General features: G+C 43.8%; 2 protein-coding genes across 2 annotated transcripts in view; both read left to right on the top strand.

Moving 5' to 3' along the window:
- Nucleotides 1–21,283, top strand: part of LOC109439550 (signal-regulatory protein beta-1-like) — an 89,201-nt gene that overhangs the window by 11,259 nt on the left and 56,659 nt on the right. The gene's annotated exons all lie outside the window — the stretch shown is intronic.
- LOC141568037 (signal-regulatory protein beta-1-like) lies at nucleotides 1,280–19,851 on the top strand. The gene is made up of 6 exons (XM_074317256.2): nucleotides 1,280–1,412; nucleotides 9,252–9,614; nucleotides 12,631–12,951; nucleotides 13,531–13,863; nucleotides 17,123–17,231; nucleotides 19,478–19,851. Exons 1-5 carry the CDS (start codon nucleotides 1,310–1,312, stop codon nucleotides 17,227–17,229), a joined length of 1,227 nt encoding a protein of 408 aa, XP_074173357.2. The 5' UTR covers nucleotides 1,280–1,309; the 3' UTR covers nucleotides 17,230–17,231; nucleotides 19,478–19,851.

Genomic DNA, 21,283 nt, shown 5'->3' with positions numbered 1-21,283 from the left:
CACCGTATCCTGCGTTCTTACGTGGGGAGCGGGACCAGAGACCCCGGAGGCCGCCCCGCATGACAAATGGCGGAGCGAGCAAGGTCTCCCGCACGACACCCAGATATCATATTATAATTTTGGATAACTGAATAGTCAGTGACTACACTGCAACGACCATGAGATGGACATTTACAGCTGAATCTTGTAACATTCCCAGCCTTGCTCATGTTGATCTCTCACGTGTATGTTTGTGTCACCACCACCATGACCAGGATGCAGAGCAATCCCGTGACCACAAAGGTCTCCCTGCGAGCCCTTTAGTGTGACCCCATCCCCCCGGTACCTGACCTCTGCAAATACCACTCTGCTCTCATTCTATAATTTCGAGAATGTGACATAAGTGGAATCATATTGTACGTGACGTTTTGAGGTTGACTTTATTCACTCAACATAATGCTCTCAAGAAACTTACATGTTGTTGCACATTGCTGAGCAGTATTTCCTTGTATAAAACAACACACACCACAGTGTGACTAACTATACACTTATTATTGGCCCTTTTTGGTTGATTCCAGTTTTCTGCAATTACAGAGAAAACTGCTATGAATATTCATGCACAGGTTTTTGTGTGTATGTAAGTTTCATGTCTCTGACATAAATGCCTGGGAGTGTAATTGCTGGATCATATAACTCACTTCCTCTTCTGAAAGAAGTCAGGATATGATTGCTTTTGTTGGATGCAGGTACTCAAAAATTCTGAGGGCCACATTGCACTTGCATTTGGGCTAAGTTTTACCAGGTCCACCAATAAAGAGTTAGAATAAGAGGGCATTTCAGGGGCAGACCTGGGTCCCTCCAACACTGAGCCCAGGTGAGGCTTCCTTCCTCCAGCTGAGTAGCTCTTGGTGAGGCTGGTTCAGATGAGGTCATAGCCGGCCACATCCTAGGGTCCTGAGCTTGGGAGTTTGGGACACAGCCCACAACCACAGACTCTTCTTGGCCTGGGCTCCCAAATGGGGCATCACCATGAAGACCTCAGATGGGGTGAGGGGCTCAGTGGAGAGCAGGGGCCCAGGAAGGGAGGAAGCACTATTGCTTTTAGGCCTCTTCAAATGTCTCTGAAATTGTAAGATGAATAACTCGTCACTCTGTACCTACCTTCGTTGCCTGATTCTATTTCACAATCTAGAAGCAGGAACTGTCTGGAATCTAGTAGCAGGCGACTGTGCCACAGCCATTTCCCCCCATCTCAGACAATTCCTGTTATATAACAATAGGAGGGGCTTCGCTCCTCTCACAGAGCAGAGTCCAGGTTCTCCCAGCTCACATGTGGACAGAGCAGGCTCCTCAGGCCTCCAGGATGACCGTCCCTGCCTCCTGGACCCACTCCCCTGCTTGTCTGCTGCTGACTCTACTGCTGGGACTCACAGGTGAGCACGCCTTGGGGTATAAACCCCTCTCCTACCCCCCGGTCCTCCTGCTGCCCCTCGACTCTTAGGGCCTCCAGGAAAACACAGTGTGTCACCCAGTGTTCCCACAGAAGGCTAAGGACTGGGCATTATCTCAGCATGAAATCAGGGGTCTGAGCATTTTATCTGGGGATCCATTGCCTGCAATGGTGACCAGAGGAATGAAAACAGATGATGCTTCAAAGCAGAACGGCAACAGCTCTGTGTTTATTAATTTGTCTAATCCTCACAACATCACTGTGTGAGAACTATGACTGTTTCCCCTAATTTGCAGATGAGGAAAATGAGGCAAAGAGAGGAACTTGTCCAATGTCACCTGTGTAAGGCAGTGAGTGGTTCAGCCAGGATTCAGTTTGGTCCAACCAGCTCCAGAGTTTGTTCTTTTAACCATGTTATGCTGCTCAGCTTCTCAGTGGAGGCTGATTGCACAAAAATCAGACAACACTGAGAAGCTACAGAATAGTTATCATCCACCATTGCCCTGTGATATCAGGAGAATTCAAATCTGCTGTGTTTACTCACACACTTTTGTTATGATGTGTTGCATTGGTCCTATGTGCCAAAATTTTACTAAACTTCTAGTATGTATTATAATTTTATTCAATCCTCAAAAAAAAACCTGAATACACACTTTTATGTGTATATATATATATTTGTGAATTCATGTATCCATGTGTGTGTGGTATACGAGTGGGTGTGAGGAATGTACACACACGTAGCTGCACAGGCTTTTGAAAAGGCTTTCCTTATTGTCTCTTCAAATCCTTTTTCAGTCTTCATGAAAGTCACATGAACAGATGTTTGGTTTCTCTGTCTCTCAGCCTCCCTCCCTCCTTTCTACTTGTCCAAACTTACCAGTGGTCCTCCCCGTATCTCTTAAGAAAAACATCGTTCCCTCTTGGTAAAATGAGAAGAACTTTTGCGCATTACCATCTTGGAGTCCCTCTTCCCTGAGGGGTGGGGTGAGAAAGAGAGAAGGAAGGAGATAAACGATACAGAGATTCCTGCATGTGTGAGCTGTACCTGTAATTATATCCACATCCACATTTATATCTGTGCTGATACCTGTATCATCTGATATCAGCTGAAGCCTCAGGAAATCTGGAGTCATAACATTTCAATTTCTGAACACTCTCCATGTTCTGATAAGTTGCAAATACCTAGGGCTTTATCTCATGTGACCGTTACAGCCAAGGTACAGTCACTTGTCATCCCTACATTTAGATAAGAAAACAGAAACACAGAGGTTCAAGGTCACTCATGGTAAATGGCAGAGCTGTGATTTAAACACAGGGAGTCTGATTCTAGAGCTCACGGCCTCAACGCTCACTCTTCTCAAGTGCCTGTGGCCCTACTTGCATCCCATGAGATTTTTGCCGCTTCTGTCAATAGGTGTGGGAAGGGTGGGTGTGTGAAAGGGGGTTTGTGGTTTTCTTCTCCTGGGCTCTCCTGCTTCCTGAATATGCACAAGATGTTCTCACGTCTCACCAAGTCCTCTCCATGAGAAACTCAGTTTCTGAGGTAATTTCCATAACTTTTCCCACTTCAAATAGACTTTGGGTCTCAGGGAGGTTTCGCACTGGGCAAGGCACACAACGTACAAATACATACTGGATACAAACTCGGTGCCAAGAACAGTCATAGGAACTTTAGGTACCCTCAGGGTCTCACGTCCTATGAGGCAACTGAGAGTAAACAAAGGACATAATAAATAAGTAAATAATGTAATATGTTGGAAAGTGATGAGTGTTAATGAAAAAAAAGTTGAAGTATTGCAGGATAAGAAAATTGAGGGATTCTAAAAGGTGGGGTGTATTTGAACAAGTAATCTTGGTGAGGAAAAACTGACAAGGGAAGTCTGAGCCAAGATTAAAAGAAGGTTTGGAGTGAGTCATGTGGTTACTTGGGGTAAAAGCCTCCCTGACAGTGAGCAGCATGTGCAAAGGTCCTGAGGCTAGAATCTTCCTGCTGTGTTCAGGGATTTAAGCTTTTGTTCTGAGTGAAAAGGTTGCCATTACAACGATTCGAAGAAACACATGACATGAGCTGACATGAGTGTTAAATTATTCTAGCATTCAGTTGAGAACAGACTACCTCAGGACATGGAGAGAAGCAACCTCTGCATTAACAGGTCAATGCATTCATGTGAACAAGGAAAAGTGCCTTGCCCCAGGTGAGCAGCAGAGACAGGGGAAGGATGGAGATTTTGGATGCAGCTGAAGGGGAGGCAACAGTTTTTCCTGTTGCACAGGATGGGGGTGGGAGAGCAAGACTCCAGGTATTTGGGACCTGAGCACCTGGAGGAATAAAGGTGGATCAGCGAAGACATAGAGGTCTGTGGGGCAATTCAGCGATACAGTTTTGTACGTGTGAACTGTGAGATACTGATTTCCATCCAAGGAAAAATGTGAATGGAGAGTGGATTTGCGAATTCAGAGTTCAGGGGAAAGCACTGGACCACCTATGTCAATATGAGAATTGTAGATGCACAGATGGCAGAGCTTTTGCAATTCCCTGCTTCTCTCAACCCTCTGGTACCTCTTCTCTCCTCCCTCCTCTGTTCCTATTCTCTCTCCAAGATTCATTCACATATCTTGACATCTTTTTCCTAGCAGTTCAGCTTCCCCTCCTCCAATCTTCTACTTCAGTTTAGAAAACAAATCACCTGATGGTCTTGGCACAAAAGGACCTGCCCTGTGACAGCATGTGGCCTCCTTAGGAGGCATATTGGTTACAAATGGTGCTCAGTGTTTAGGTCTCCTAGCTCACACTCTGCCAAGGTGACCCACACATTGTCTCCCTGAGGAGAAGCTAAAAAATAAAAAACAACACAGGATTTGTGGTGTCACAGCTGCATCTTCCTCTGATTTATATCCCTGCCACCAAAACTCATGCCTGTTTTTTTATGACACTTCAAATAAAAATGAATTTTTTTTTTATTTCTCTGTCTCAAGAAACTGGTTAGTCACGCAGGCAGTGAAACCAAACTGGACAATTTTGCACCTAAAGTTAGATAATTGGCCCAAAGGTGAACTCATGTCCATTCAACTCATAACTCATTGTCCAAACATGGTGACTCACCAATACCTTTGGAAACTCGAGTTTCACATCTGCTGTTTCCTTGCTTGCTTCCCTCATGGTTCTATCTCCCAATTCCAGTGCACGTTCTCCAATCTTCAGGCCCAAGGTTTATCTTTTTCCTTTAGTCATTTAGTCCAATTCAAAGGTTCTATATGGAGTGAGAAACTTGTTTTAGTACATATATATTTTTTGTGGCAAAATATTCATCACATAAACTTTACTATTTAACCACTTTTAAGGATAGAAGTCAGTGGCATTAAGTTTGCTCATAATGTTGTGAAATTATCATCACTGAATATTCCCAGAACTTTTTCAACATCCTAGGCAGAAACTCTGTACTCATTAAATTAAATCCCCATTTTTCCTCCCCCCGACTCTAGACTTGCGAATGGCTATTCTTTTGCATCTACGAATTTGCTTTTTCCAGGTACTTCATATAAAGGAACTCAAATTTGTTCGTTTCTGTCAGTTTTCACTTAGCATAATATTTTCAAGGCTTATCCATGTTCTAGGACCTATTAGGATGTCATTGCTTTTTTGGGCTGCATAATATTCCACTGTGTGTACATATGCAGCACATTTTGTTGGTGGATATTGGGGTTGTTGCTACTACTCTTGGCTGTTGTTAATACGGCTGCTATGATCACTGATGTGCAAAGTATCTGTCTGAGTAGCTGCTTTGCTTTGGGGGATAATACACCTAAGAGTGGAATCGTTAAATACATCGTATGTTTAACTTTTTAAGAAACCACCACTGTTTTCCACAGTGGCTGCACAATTTTTATATTTTTACAAGCAATGCACAAGGGTGTCAATTTCTTCACATCTTTGTCAACACTTATTTTCTGGTTTTATTTTTATTTTGTTTTGGATCATAGTCCTCCTAAGGAATATGCAGTTTATCTCACTGTATTTTCTATTTACATTTTCCTAATGACTAGTGATGCTGAGTATCTTTTCAGGTGCTTAATGACCATTTGTATATCGTCTTTGGAGGAATGTCTGTTCAAGTCCTCTGTCCACTTTTAATTGGGTTGTTAGGTTTTTTGTTGAATTGTAGGAGTTCTTTATATATTTTGAATATTAATCCTTTAGGATACATGCTTTGCAAATATTTTCTCCTATTTTGTGAGCTGTCTGTTCACACTCTTGATACGATTGTCTGTTGCACAAAAACTTTCAGTTTGTATAAAGTTCACTTTATGTATGTTTTTCTTTTGTCAGTTGTGTTTTTGATCTCATAGTCACAAAATCATTGCCAAATCCAAAGTCATGAAAGTTTGACTTGCGGTTTTTTTCTAAAGTTTTATAGTTTTAACACTTATATTTAGGTTTCTGATCCATGCTAAGTTCATTTTTGTATGTGATGTAAGATAAGAGTTCAGTTTCATTTTTTGATCCCAGCATCATGTGTTGAAACACTGTCCTTTCCCCATCGAATGGTCTTGGCCCCCATGTTGAAAATCATTTCACCACATATATGAGGGTTTCTTTCCCAGCTCTCTGTTCTAATCCATTGGTCTGTATATCTGTTTTAATGCGAGTATCACACTACTTTGATTGCTGTAGTTTTTTTGTAAGTTTTTAAATCAGGAAATATGAGTCACCCAACTATGTTGTCTTTCAAGATATTTTTGTTATTTGGTGCCCTTTGGAATTTCACATGAATTTGAAAACAGGCTTTTCCATTTCTGCAAAAAATGCCATTGAGGTTTTGATAGGGATTTTATTGAATTTGTTAAGTGCTTTAGGTACTATTGACATTTAAACAACATTAACTCTTCTAATCCATGAACACAAAATGCTTTTCCATTTATAAATCTCTTTTTCAATTTCTTTCAGCAATGTTTTGTACTTTTCAGTGTAGGAATCTTCCATCTCAATGGTAAAATATACTCCTAAGCATTTGATACTTTTTGATGCTGTTGTAAAGAGAATTATTTGCTTAATTTCCTTTTGGATTGTTCCTCACAAGTATATAGAAATGCAACTGAGTTTTGTGTGTTGATTTGTATCCCACAAGATTGTTGAAATCAGGTATTAGTTCTAACAGAGTTTGTTGTGTGTGAACATGTGTGGGTAAGTGTGGAACCTTGAGGGTTGCTACATATAAAGTCATGTCATGGGCACACAGACATAGTTTGATTTGTTTCTGTCCAGTTTGAATGTCTTTTTATTTATTTTTATTATCCAATTGCTCTTTCTGGAACTTTCATTATTGTGTTGAATATCAGCGGCAAAAGTGGGCATCCCTGTCTTGTTTTGTGATATTACAGGGAAAGCGTTCAGATTTTCACCAGGAAGTATGATATTAGCGACAGGATTTTCATATATGATTTTATCATTTTGTGGAAGTTTCCATTTATTCCTAGTTTATTGATCATGTTTATCATGAAAAATGTTGAGTTTTGACAGCTGCTTTTCTGAAGCAAATAAGATGATCACGTGATTTTATGCCCTTCATTCTATTAATGTGATACATTATATTGTTAGGTTTTCATATGTTGAACCATGTTTACTTCCAGAAATTAATCCCAGTTGGTTGTGATGCATAATTCCTTTAATATGCTGTTGGATATTGTTTGCCAGTGTTTTGTTGAGGTTTGTTGCATCAGTGTTCATAAGAGATATTGGTCTGTAGTTTTCCAACAGTGCTTTTGCCTGGCATTGTTATCAGGATAATCCTGTCCTGAGAAGGAGTCTCAGAATGACTCTAAAGTAAATAAGTCTTTCTTTCTTCTGAAATTTTTGGAAGAGATTGTAGAGGATTAGAGTTAGTTTTTCTTTCAATGTTTGGTGGAATTCACCAGTGAAGCCAAATGATCTTGGGCTTTCCTTTGACAGTTTTTTCATTATTAATTCAATCTTTTTATTGGTAACAGGTCTATTTAGACTTTCTATTTTTTCATGATTCAGTGTTGGTAAGTTCTGTATTTCTAGGTATTTGTCCATTTTCTTTGGGTTATCAAATTTATTGTTGTACAATTGTTCATAGTACTCCACTATAACCTTTTTTCCCCAGTAAAATTGTACAAACGTCCTTTAATTTTTTCTGACGATAGTTACTTGTGTCTTCTGGTTTTTTTCCGAGTCAATCTAATGAAAGTTTTTTGAATTGTGTTTATGTTTTTCAAGAATCTCTCATAGTTTTGTTGATTTTCTCTGTTGTTTCACTATTCATAATTTCTTTATTTCTGCACTAATTTTTATTATTTCCTTCCTTCTGCTGCCTTAAATTTAGGATTAATTCTTTCTCTTCTTTTTCTAATTTCTAAAGGTATATTGATTTATGATCGTTTCCCTTTTTAAATGTCTGCATTTACAGCTGTAAAGTTACCTCTACCCCTGCTTTTGCTGCATCACAGGTTTCGGTAGTTGTCTTTTCGTTCTCAGTAGCCTCAGGCTGTTCTCTAAATACCCCTGTGATTTTTCTTTGACTATTGATCTTTTGATTGTGTTGTTCCATTTCTTTGCATTTGTAAAAATATCATGTAACTTCTTAATTGATTTCAACTTCTATTTTGCAAACTGTTTCACAAGTGCACTGCTAGCATGGTTCTTCTTCTAATTCAACTAAGTTGTCTTGCCATTCACATTGTGTGACATTGCAATGTACATAGGTTTTTTTTGTTATAACAACTGGTTTCTGTAACAGTCAAGAGAGATGTGAGTGGTAAACAGAACAATAGACCCCCAACCCCCATAAAGAGATCCATGTCCTAACACGAAGTAACTGGGAATATTTTACTTTATATGGGAAAACAGATTTTAGAGAAGTAATTACATTACGATTCTTGATATGGAAAGATTATCCTATATAATAGTGTTGACACTATATAATTACAAGAGTCCCTATTAAAAAGGAGGTAAAAAGTCAAATTTAGAGAAGGAAAAGTGACAATGGAAACAAGACGTTGGAGTGATAGGAAGATGGGAACCATAAGAAAATGCATGTGGGTGGCCTGTAGAATTTGGAAGGCAAGGAACAGAGAACGCAAAAGTAATGCAGCTTGATGACACGGATTTTAGCCCAGGAACACCAGAACTACGAGATAATAAATCTCTGTTGTTTGAAACATTAGGATTTTGGTATTTTTTTCAAGCAGCCTTAGGAAACTAATATAACATGATTATGCTCCGGAGGGAAAAGAATCTCAAGACATTGAAATGATGTTTCACTTCTTATTTACACAAGTTCAGTGTTTGGTGGGGACTCTGCACATCACTGTCACTCAAGTTCCCAGGCTGATGGGCAGACATTTTCATAACATGTGGAGCTTTGTGGAAGAGGAAAGTTGATCCATAGATGTTCTTGCAGTTACACACATATCCCACAAAATACATTCATCACCTCTGCTCATAGCTCAGTGGTCTAAAGAAGTCTCATCGAGTGCAAAGGTCCAGCAGTGCTACTCTCAGTAACGTCAGCAGCTGCAGAGCCAGAAATATTTGGGGAAGCATGACACTTCCAGAGAGGACGGAGCACTCACACCCACTCTCTGCCAAATCATTTAACCTCACTGTGCCTCAGTTTCCTCATCGTTACAGTTTCACTTACCGTCTCATTGTGAATGTTCCTCAAGATGACACATGAATGTACTGAGTTCAAGGCCCACTCACAGAGTGGGCTCAGTCAGTGAAAGCTGTTGTTGATAAACACTTGACAAAACCTACAGGATCACATAAGGATGAATAAATCACTGCTCTGTTTCCCTCCAGGAGGGGCAGGTGAGGAGCTGCAGGTGATTCAGCCTGAGATGTCAGTGTGGGTCGCAGCTGGAGAGACGGCCACTCTGCATTGCACCGTGACCTCCATGCTCCCTGTGGGGACCATCCGGTGGTTCAGGGGGACAGGACCAGGCCGGGAGCTAATCTACAGTTTCAAAGGAAATGAGGGAGCCCGCTTCCCTCGAGTAACAACTGTTGCAGACACCACAAGGAGAAACAACACGGACTTTTCCATCTGCATCAGTAACATCATCCCCGCAGACACCGGCACCTACTACTGTGTGAAGTTCCAGAGCCAAGACCCTGACGACATGGAGTTTAAGTCTGGAGCAGGCACTCGGCTCACTGTGACTGGTAAGTACAGTGTTAGCCTCCTTGGTCCCTTGGTGTGTGACAAGTTAATAAGAATGACCTCCATTCTTTGGAGAATGAAGAATAAGGTGCAATGGAGAACATGTTTCTTTATTTCAACTTCAGAACGATCACACTGAGAAGAAATTCTTAAAGGCACAGACTCACTCTTTACTCTGACAGCCAGGTTGGAGGAGGTGCCCAGAGTTTGTGTCATCAGTTACGTATTTCTGGAAAACATTCCTGTCATTCAGGGACCAACTACCTAGTCACTGAAGGCTCTGACCACGGCTGGGTTGTCTTAGAATGTCCCTCATCCAGGAAGGATGTCCCCATGTGGGTGACTTAGGGGTCACCCCACTGAGGCAGCAAACATGCTTAATGAGGATTTTCTACCAGGGGCCCAGGATCCTGAATCCGGGAATGTCAGCACTCGAAGGACCTTTACACCAGCCTAACCTACCCGCTATACACAGTTGGGAGCCGAGGCCAAGAGGTGAGAGGGGCCTTGCCCATGGTCACAGGGCCAGGACATGAGGGGATTGTTCCAGAGTCAGATCTGATTCTAGACTGGCTCCTTCTTGCCCCGGCTCTGGACTCTCTCTCCGTGGAAAAGCCTGGCACATACTAGGCATAGAATGAAAAGCTCAGTATACTGAAGCATTTAACCAAGAGCCAGGCTCATACTTTTCATTGGTTTCCCGAAGGTTCATTGGTTTCCCTCGCATTCAGACCCTAAGGCCTGAAGTTATTGGGGACCTGGCCCAACGTCCAACCACATCACCCCAAATCAAGGGTCCATATTAGCACCTAGAACTCCCCATTGTTCAACAGCTGCTAACACTCCAGCGAATGGAGACAGCATCGTACATTTACAGACTTCTGTTGATGGGTATAAGTTATTCCTGACTTCCGGTTATTAAAACAGTGCTACAGGGGATACCTGTATCCATCTGTCACCCTATTCATGAGGGAGAAGCCAGTCAACGTGGCATTGATGGGTTAGAAGGGACATGGACTTCAATTTCTGTGCATATAACCACATATCTGTCCTAGTTGTGATAGCAATGCAGTCTCCCCAGCATCCCTGGACATAGGCCGGGAAGGTGAATTTGTCTTGAATTTGCAGACATCACAAGAGTTCTAATGGTGCATCCCTTGGCCAGGTAGTCACAGGTAATAGGAAGTGGCTCCATCACCACTCAGATCTGCTGCCTCCTGAGTGCTCATTCCTTTCCCCAAGTTACCTGCCCAGATGATGCCTGGATGAGAAAGTGGGGATGTGGGAGGGGCCGGGAACAGCAGTTTGCCAGGTGCTGTATCTTCCTCATGGCATTTACTCCCATAACCAGTGCTCTGAGGGCATCTGCTGCTCCTTTATACACATGAGGACAGTAAGGCTCAGAGAGGGGACCTTACTAGTGAGCAGGTCTGGGAGCCAAGACTGAAGCCCAAGCATTTAGTCTTGTCATTTGTGACAACACGGATGGACCTAGAGGGTATTATGCTAGGTGGAATAAGTCAGACAAAGAAAGACAAATAACCATATGATTTCACTTATATATGGAATCTAAACAAATAAAAAACAAAACAGAACAAAAACAGACTCATTGATATAGAAAAACTGATGGTTGCCAGAGAGGGAGTGTTGTTGGGGAATGGAGGAAAACGGTGAATTGGAAAAGAGGTAGAATATTCCAGTTATAAAATGAATAAGTCACAGAGATGTAATGTGCTACATGGGGAATACTGTCAGAAATATCATGTTTCCACAGTGACAGAGGGTTACTAGAAGTAACATGTGATCATATCATACGTATACATGTCTAATCACTATATGTTATACCTAATAGTATATTCAGTGACAACTATACTTTAATACAAAAATTTTAAGCATTCAGTAGTCTTTTTCCCCACTTTCATGGTGTTTGTTTCGTCACTGAGCAGCCTGCAGGAGCAGCCTGGAGACAGTGGCCTGGATAGAGCAGAGCGGAGCCCCTGCCACCCCAGCAACACCCTGCATGCTAGTTCCTGACTCTGCAGACTGAGGATGAGGAGGGGGAGGGGTTTCCTAGAGGCTGCTGTGGCCCACCATGAGTAAGGGGTCATATTCTAGACCCAGTTGTCAGAAGCCTACATCTTCCGCTTACTTCTACAAGGGCCTCAGGCCGGGGACTCAGGAGTGAGTATTCCTATAATGGCTTAAAGGCAAGAATCTCAAAGAGGAAAAGCGGGGATGTTAGTGAGTGTGGAGCACGTGTAGGTGGGGCATGTGCTCTGCTGATGGATGTGAAAGGATGTGACCTCAGGAAATACCCCTGGGACACAGTGGGGGGAGCAGACTGTCACTTCATTACTCTCAGCCTTAGTTTTCTCATCTGTTAAATGGTGATAATCATGGACTCCTTTTAAGGAGAGCTGGAAAGATTTCAGGGACTCTGTGTGACCCCCCAGCACAGAGTAGCACCTCATCTCAGGGGTTATTTCAAGGTTGTGACTCAGTTCTTATTGCTGGGCCTCAGTGTCCTCACCGTCATAATGTGGAGAACCACACAACCTTTGCAGGATGGTATCAGGACACCAGGGAGCAATGGGGCCATTTCCCCGTCACTCTGTGGTCTTGGCAAGTCTCCGTTTCCTCAGGTCCTCAGGTTCCTCATCTGGGAAGTGGTGATAATCACAGCTCCTGTCCCGGGGTCTGTGAGGGTTTCAGGAGAGCTAGGAACAGTTAAGATGAAGAGTGAGACCGAGCAGTAATTTTGTTTCTGGGCCAAGATTGTGGGAATCACCTGAAAGAACGTGGATGATGAACGCAGGCCTGGATTTGCATGTTGGCCCCGCCCCTCACTTAGGGTTGACATGTGTCCTCCTCTGTAAGATGAGGATGAGGACACCACCCTCCCTACATTATTAGAAAGATTAAAAATAACATGTGAGAAGCTTCTGAACAGTGTCACATGCTTATCCTTATTGGTGATAATCACAATCATGGTTATTGTTCATTATGCTCCTTTTGTAGCCAAACCCTCTCCCCTCGTGGTATCGGGCCCCACGGGGAGGGCCCCACCTAAGGAGACAGTGAACTTCACCTGTGAGTCCCACGGCTTCTCCCCCCGACACATCACCCTGAAGTGGTTCAAAGATGGGAATGAGCTCCCAGCCTCCCAGACCACCGTGGACCCAGAGGGAGACAGCGCTTCCTACAGCATCTCCAGCACAGCCAGGCTGGTGTTGGCCCCGGGGGACGTTCGCTCTCAGCTGGTCTGCGAGGTGGACCATGTCACCCTGCAGGAGGGCCCTCCTCTTCGTGGGACTGCCAACTTGTCTGAGACCATCCGAGGTAGATCCCCTCCCACCCAGACGAGCCCACACCTGGCCCCCAACCTCCAAGCCTGCTCCTCCCCCTGCTTTTGCTCCAGGCCTGGAATTGCCTGGAATCTAATTCCTGACAGTCCTTCCCATCACCAGGCACCTGTGTGTGCTGGTCACTCACTACTGTTTAATGGCAGCTGCCACGTGACACCTACTACTGTGTAGATACAGATATTTTCATTGCTTTACCAATAGCAACTCCAATTACTAAGCACCTGCTGTGAGTGAGGCCCCTGTGTGCTCGGTGATTTCATTCATTTTGCCACAGTTAGTACCTTCCGAATGCCTGCCAGGGCCTGTGTTTGTTGAATTCACTCATATTACACTAATAGGAGCTACCAGTCCTTGAGCACCTACTGTGTGCAGGCACCGCGCTTAGTGATTTCATTCATATGTAAGAAGTACCCTCAGTGTTTGAGCACCTGCTGTATGCCTGGCAGTGTCCTGGTTGGTCCCCTCGCTGTGGGGGGAGGAGCTAAGTTATGGAGCCCTCCCCTGTGATCCGTCTGTTCCATGAGGTCAGAGCTTCTGCCCTGTGTTCTTTCAGTTCCGCCCACCCTGGAGGTTACCCAACAGCCTGTGGCAGGGAACCTGTTGAACATCATTGTCTGCCAGGTGAAGAATTTGTACCCCCAGCGCCTACAGCTGACCTGGTTGGAGAACGGAAACTTGTCCCGAACTGAAACGACCTTGACCCTCACAGAGAACAAGGACGGAACCTTTAACTGGATGAGCTGGCTCCTCGTGAATTTATCTGCCCACAGGGAGGACGTGGTGCTCACCTGCCAGGTGGAGCACGATGGGCAGCCGGCGGTCACCAAACACCTTACCCTGGAGGCCTCTGTCCCCCAGAAGGACCAGGGGTCAGACATAAATACTGGTGAGGCCTCCACTCCAACTAACCAGATTTTAAATATTACTATTTTTTAATTAAGAGCAGTGATTTGTGTTTACTATAAAATGATCTCAAAGTCTATTGCTAGGCAGAGAATTTTGAAGTGTGCTCCCCTCCCAAATCTCACACTTCAAGAGTCACCACTGGTAAGAATTTGCTTCTATCTTTATAGATCGTCCTAAAGATCAATACACATTGCATCAATTTACATTAAAGAAGGAAGGAAGGACATCACCTGTTCACAGCGCCCTGCGTCTTGCTTTCCTCACCTACAGTTACTGCGATCACCATCCCTGTCAGACCCCACCCTCCTCCTTGGTCTTTCTCACTGCTGCCAAGTCTCTACTCCATCCTAGACTTTTCCATCTGGTCCAGGCCCCCAGGTGACCATGAGTGGCCACAGCACGGGCCTCCTTTGTCCCTTGGTTGATGACAATGAACCAGCAATAATCACAATTGCCTCCTGCCAGGTTACTGTAGGAAAATTTCAGTTCATCTCTGATCGTCTTTCCTGATTCTATTTCTCTGTGAGTTTGGAGTTTTACAGAAGGGACTTGGGGAACAACTTCTTGTCCTCACACCAGGTGATTGGGCTAAATTAATCAATCTACATCTGAGTCCCTGAGGACACGGACCTCCAGCCTGTATAGCAAATATGTGCTAATTAGAGATACGCTCCCCCTCAGCTGGGCATTGTCCAAAGGGCCTTAGAGACCCGTTGTGCAAAGAAAATATGCCTTATTTCTCTCTCATGTAATATCAGGAGGGCATCGGGCCTGGATTCCAGGAGTGTTTACTACAGAAGACCTTTCAAAGGACCAAATTTCTCACAACATGTACTATGGTGATGTCCTACCTGCTGGATCAGTTTAGGCCACCTAGTGTCCCTGTCGCTGCCTGTTAGGAGAGTAAACATAGGAAGGGGAGGACAAACAATTGCCCTAAATATAAGAGCTACACAGAAGGTGCATAAATGTGTCCACTGACTTAGTCATATATGCACATCCAAATGGAAAGGCAGTCCATAATTGAGTGGGCATGTGATTAAGGTCATCGGTTTTTCTAGAAACCAATACCATTCATTACAAACTTATTAAAATGGACAATGATTCCCTAATATCATCAAAATGGACTATATAGCCAAATATCACCAAATTTCTTTTATAGCTGATTTTTGTGCATTAAAATAACTTTTAATACATCTGTAATATCTTGGTAGAATTTTCACATGACATCACCTTTTTTGGATTTTAAAAATATTTTGAATAGTTTAGAACTATTCACATTACTGATTTCAAATTGAGTGAATTGTGGTAGGTGGTGGGTTTTGAGGAGTTCTATCCATTGTCTCTATGTTGTCCAATGTCTGCTGTAGAGTTGTTTATAATAGACCCTCATATTCCTTTTGATGTCTACAGGGTCTGTACAGATCTCCCATTTCATTTCTGGTATTGGAAACGTGTTATTTCTCTTTTTTAATTCATCAGTCTTGGTAGAAGTTTTCTAATGTTATTGATCTTTTAAAAAAATTAGTTTATTTCAGTGGTTTTTCTCTTTTGTTTCTCCATTTTCAATTTCATTCAGTTTTGTACTATTTGTAATACACTTTTACAGCTTTTATGGGGTTGATTTTGTTCCTCCTTTTCTCATTTCTTGAGGTGGGAACATAGATTACTGATTTTCGCCTTTTTTTCTAATGCCAACCTGGTCACCTTCTGTGCCTGTGGAGTTAGGACAGAGCAGCTATGATGCCTGGTCACTGTCTTCTTCCTTTAGTCCCCAGGCCCCCAGCCAGTCTGCCGTCCTCTTCCATCTCTCAGAGTCTTATGCTTGTACCTGGTGTCATTCGTAGGGTTCAGGGTTGTACTGAAAAGCAGAGCAGGAGAACTGAGGCTCCACCACCTCCACTGTCTGGACTGGCTTCGGTTTGCTTTTCCGTCTCCGCCTCCTGCTGGGGCTCAGACCAGGCTGCTACTTCCTGGTTCTCTCAGTTGCCTGACCTGGCACCCTTGCTAAGTACTAAGGCTGGAAATGCTTTGGGTGGTTTAGCTTGGCTGCTGGAGCCAAGTGTGCCCTCTGCACTGGATGCCTCACCTCCGCCCGTGTCTGAGGCTCCGGCCACTGCAGTCCTGGACCAGTGGGCCTGGTGTGAGGATGGATATCTTCTTGGTCATGTTTTCGGTACTGGGGAGTTTTACAATATTTCACATTAATATAACTCTTCTCTGTCACTATAGCATAATCCAGGTATGTTAGTGGAGTTTTGGGTTTTGGATCATTTTGAAAGTGGAAAAAATGTTCTGAGTCCTGTAATGTATTTGATTCCTTTTTATCTTTTAGAACCCTGAGTCTCCTGGCTCCCTTTCACTTATTAAGATCTTTGTTATTATATTGATTCCACTGTAATAATACAAAATAATGTCCTCACTTGACGATTTTCACTTAATAACGACTGCTCGACGCTTTGCTATGTAAGCTTAAATATTCACAGTGTCTGGAAACACTGTGCAGACCATAGTAAATCAACCACACTTTGAAACTCCTTCCTTTCATCTGAACTCTGATTTGCAGGACAATTTTCCAGTAATTTCAAATTTAGGGTGGATTTAATATTGGGTGGGATTTCCAAATAATTCTCAGGCCCCTCTCTTGGCCGCCCTCATCTGTTTCTCTTGTACTTTCTCCTTTCGTTGAGGGCGGGTAGGCTGGCAGCCTCGTGACAGATTGTGCACTAAGATTTAGTGATTTTTCTCCTTTGACTGAGATATTTTGCAGTTTTCATATTATCTTTTCAAGTAATACTGGGAGCTAGTCTTACACAGGATTTAATTCCTGTTTTTGTTTGTTTCATACTAGTTTGGACAGGATAATTCTGGAGATAAGTATCTCTGCGGCTGCCATTGTCCTCAGCAGCCCAGCAGTGGACTGAAGATTGTTGAGTCTTTGATCCATAGGTCCCTACCCGACACTCCAGGGTCCCATATCCCCCATGAGGGCCCTATAAGGCCGAGCAGGCCCAGTGAAGTGGAGAATCCAACCTTCTCTGCAGCTCTGCTGTTGCTCTAAGTAAACCCTGGGCTTAATCTCTTTATCCGATTTCTACCTTGAGCCTGAGCCCAGAGCAGGTGCAAAAACTTCAGAGCATTGACGGGCCCAGGTAACCTCAGATGAACTAAAATTTAGCCCCTGGTAATAGTCTCCCCTAATGGCCCCTCTAATGGCTTCTCCTGTCCCTTATTTCCAGGCCCGGCAATGTCTGCTCAATCCCTCATCGCTTTCTTCCTTGTCAACAAGGCGCTGCTGGCAGTTGGTGTCTCTGCCTTCTATGTCCACAGGAAGCTGAGGGCCTGACTGTAAGTTGTTGGGCAGGGAGGGCAGGCCAAGGGCTGTTCCAGAAGGGGAAAGGTCAGGAGGAGGGTCAGCCCACAGGTCACACAGGGTCAGGGTCCACAGGGAGTTAAGAGAAGGTGACATTCATCTCTCAATACCCTCAGGAGTCTCAGGGATCCCACTAAGAGGTTTCCAAATCCCAGGAAATGGGTGGGGTCCTGTAAGTGGTTAACCAGATCAAGGGCTCTCAAGGTGTCCACAGCGTCATAGGGCTTCTGTGGGGGAAGTGGGCAGAGGGGCTGAATGAGGGGCTGCTGAGTGGGTGGTTCCCTTGGAGACCATCTCTAGATTATTTCCTCACTCGGGCTCCTTCGGACAAAAAGAATCCACATTTAAGAGTAATGTTGAGAAGTCCTAGATCGGCTGCTCTAAGGGCTGTTCCCGCTCTGACCCTCTGTGTGACAGAGTGAAAAGGATGGGGAAGGAGGGTCAGGACCTGGGGAGGAAGGCTGAGGTAGCAGAGTCCTATATCATAGGCTGCCTTTTCTCTCATGACAGGGGTCCCAGGAGGAGGACAGTGGGGACACAAGAGACATGCAGAGAACATTTCATGAATGATGAGCAGATATTTAAATGTTGACACATTGCTCCCCTGCTGTGTACCCCCCTCAGTCTCTGCTGCCCCTTCCCTTCTCAAAGGGGCCCAACCTAAGAGAAAGAGCCACCAGAAGCTTCCACAGACTCTGCTTTAAGTGCCTCCCCTCCCTGGGGACCTGCTGCCCACAGCTCCTGCTGCTCCTTCTCACAGTCCTTGATGCCCCAGAGCTGGGTCTTCATACATGGTCCTCTCAGAATCACACACACACACACACACACACACACACACACAAACACAATCCCAAAATATCAGCTGCTCCCTTATCCCAGACACACGACTTAAATGTGATAGGAGGGAAAAACGGCCTGCTGAGAATGTGGGTCATGGAAGTAACTGTGACATTAGGTGCAATCAGACCTTTACAATCATCATCGATCTCGGAGCCATAGGAAGACCGAGCAATACTATGACCAAGCTCTACAATTTATAGGGGGAATTAGCCACATTAATTTTGGTATCAGCTCAATAATGTGTATGCCTTTTATATCTTTTTGGTAGCTCTTTAAGGATATGTAGCTGAGGAACAGTAATTTCAAGTCAGCTGAGAATTCGTGAAATGATATTTCAACTGAAAACTGGGGTGGGAGGCAGCCCTGTGTTCGGGGCTGTACCAGTCTGGACTGAGTTTGTCTTGAATTGGAAAGGGCGAGGCAGGAGCATCTTGATTCCAATACCAGATAGTCTCACTTTTCCTGCCTATTTTAGTAGATTGTCTTGATTACACATTTTTTCACTTACTGTATACCTTAAGAATTGTTTTTGGAGACTAAGTGATTTTTCAAAATAGACACTCTGGTAATTTGTATTGAATGAATGAAGAAATGAATTATTTCCTTTCTGTTTTCGTGCTTTTTAATATCCTTTCTTCTGTGAAATGCTATTTACAGTAACTGTCAGGTTACTTGAAAATATTTGTCCCAGGAAAAATAAAGTATATAATTATGTTTTAAAAATTTTGTTGACCTACAATGTCCAAGTATAGGAATCTTTGGACAAAATGGTCCATTAAAGACCATATAATCCTGTGATCCATCAGACACTGAGAACGGACATGTTCAAGGTCCTTTAGACAAATCAGAGTGGAGATGTTTTCCCTCTGAGGTCTGTAAGGCAGAGACCTGGGTTCAGATACTAGAAAACACATACAAGGTAAATATGTGACCTTGGGCAACTCACTAACATATTATAAGCCAATTTTCTCATCTATGAAATAGGAATCATGCTACCTCACAGGATTGTGGTGGCTTTAAAGGAGAGAGCAATGTATGAAAGCACTGAGGGTCTGGAAGAAGATTTTGTATGATATACATCTTTTTGATTCTTTGGTATTTGAGGAACTGATACGATTTATAGTTTTCAGCACTGAGAAAGTTTTTCCTGTGGCCTGAGTGCCTAAATATGTTCTCTAACTTTCAGAGAAAATTTCCCCTTTGTAAACTGGCACCTGGATCCAAAAATCTCTTTAGAGATAGCAAAAGCAATATTTGCTACAAGTTGGGCACATTTTTCTGGCATGGAGGAAACCTGGACCAAATTCTAAAGTAATTGAAACCAGACCCTAAAACTGAAACCAATGCAACTATTTTTTAATTAATTTATTTTTTTATTTAGGAGATAACAGCAGGCTTCCTCACAGAGCCCCAGGGACCACAAGATCAAGCCAGATCCCCACTCCCAGCGGCTTACCCAGGCACAGAAAGCAAACAAATGAACTCCAACTAACCCCAATAGGGGGACTGAACCAAAATTTGCCCGTAGCCGGAAACCGTGTGCTGACCCGGTCCTTGGGGACAATATTCAGATGCGAGGGATTCTCAGAAAGTGCACTTAGCCCGGCACCAAATCCCACCCCATCAAACCTTGCCAGCTTGGAACTTCTTTATACTTTCTCTCACCTTCCCATTTTCCCAGATGGCTTAGTTCCCAGATTACCTGTCAAGACTTTCAAATTAGAGTTAATAAATATGTATAGTTTCTTTTTACAATTGTCGTTTAAATTTTCTCTAAGTCTTTATTCAGGGAGACTGATGGGAGCCTTGTATCCAGTCACGTCATTTGTCAGCTGAAAGAATAAATCTTTTCTCTGTGAAAACCTGTTTCGTCAGACTTGGCTTCTCTGTGTCCTATGGGCATCAAATTCGCCAACGTTGTTGGTAACATAATGACTTCAGAAAGTAAGTTTCTTCTTTAAAGCCAAACCAGTCTGGTTCTAGATGGTGACTTAGGAGGCACCTGAACTCACCTTCACCCAGAGACTCACTGAATGGACATCTGCTAATGGGACAATTCCCTTAAAGAAATCCAGAAGATAGCTAAGCCACTCATACAGATTGGACAAACTAGAAAAAAACCCACATCTAAATAAATAGAGTAGACTGAGGCACAATGGCATCATAAACCCCACCCACAACAGTTGGGAGGGAAGTCACACCTTCCAGCTTCTCCTTAAGAAGTAAAGGATATGTACTCAATATCTTGTCCCCAACTTTTAAACTTCCCCCTGAGGCCTAAGCCCTCAAATCAAGCAGCACTGAAAGCCAATGGGACTTGAGTCAGCAAGACCCACAGGATGAAAAGAAGCAGTTCTCAATGGACTGGGAAACTCACTATAGCTACACTCACTCCCAACCCTACCCCAGGACTCAGCACAGAGCCTGCAGAGAGAAACGCCCACCTCCAGTCTTTCCCTGAAAAAGGACTATTTTCTTTTCTTAAACGCTGCAGCCTGAGGATCATGATCCTAATTTAACACAAATCTAGGGGCCAAAATCCCTCTCCAGAGCCCAGGGGTGTGAGTAGGTACGATCTCCACATTCTCTTCCTGCCACACTCCTGGTCACTGGTTTGTCCTGAAAGGACCTGTGCACACAGTTGGCACCATGGCATTTGTGGCTGCTGCTCAGGGGATGCACCCACTGATCGCCTGGTGCTGGTGGCCAGTGAGGCTTGTGGTTGTGGATCCCACGGGACTGGAGGAAACAGAAAACAGTTCTTAACGGGCTATTCTCTAAAGGCTTAGCTCACACACAGCTCTCAGAAACACCCATCTCCCAGTCCTTCCCGGAAAGAAGCCTGTTTACATACTTGAAAAGCTGTTGCCTGAGGCCCCAGCTTCTGATCAGCCTGCAACTAGATGCTGACTGAGATCCTTCCCTTGGGACACTGCAGGGTCTTGGCAAACCTCCACTGCTGGGAGCCACTGAACACAGAGGGCAGCTAGGGCATCACACAGTTTGGGGAGACAACCACCTTCATCTTTGCCACTGAGGTGCTGTCAGTGGCAAAGATGAAGGTGGGTATGGAAGAGAATTCAGATCTCAGAAAGATGTGTCAGGTGAACTGAGTAGGGGCTTCATCTGATCTGTACCATGAACCAAGACCAAGCAGAGTGCCTGCCACATTCTAGGAGCTCAATAA

Source organism: Rhinolophus sinicus, chromosome 13 (genome assembly GCF_057876585.1).
Source record: "Rhinolophus sinicus isolate RSI-liver-muscle chromosome 13, RSI-T2T, whole genome shotgun sequence".
Lineage (NCBI taxonomy): Eukaryota > Metazoa > Chordata > Mammalia > Chiroptera > Rhinolophidae > Rhinolophus > Rhinolophus sinicus.
The sequence above is the reverse complement of the archived record's forward strand: the minus strand, read 5'-3'. Positions and strand labels throughout refer to the sequence as shown.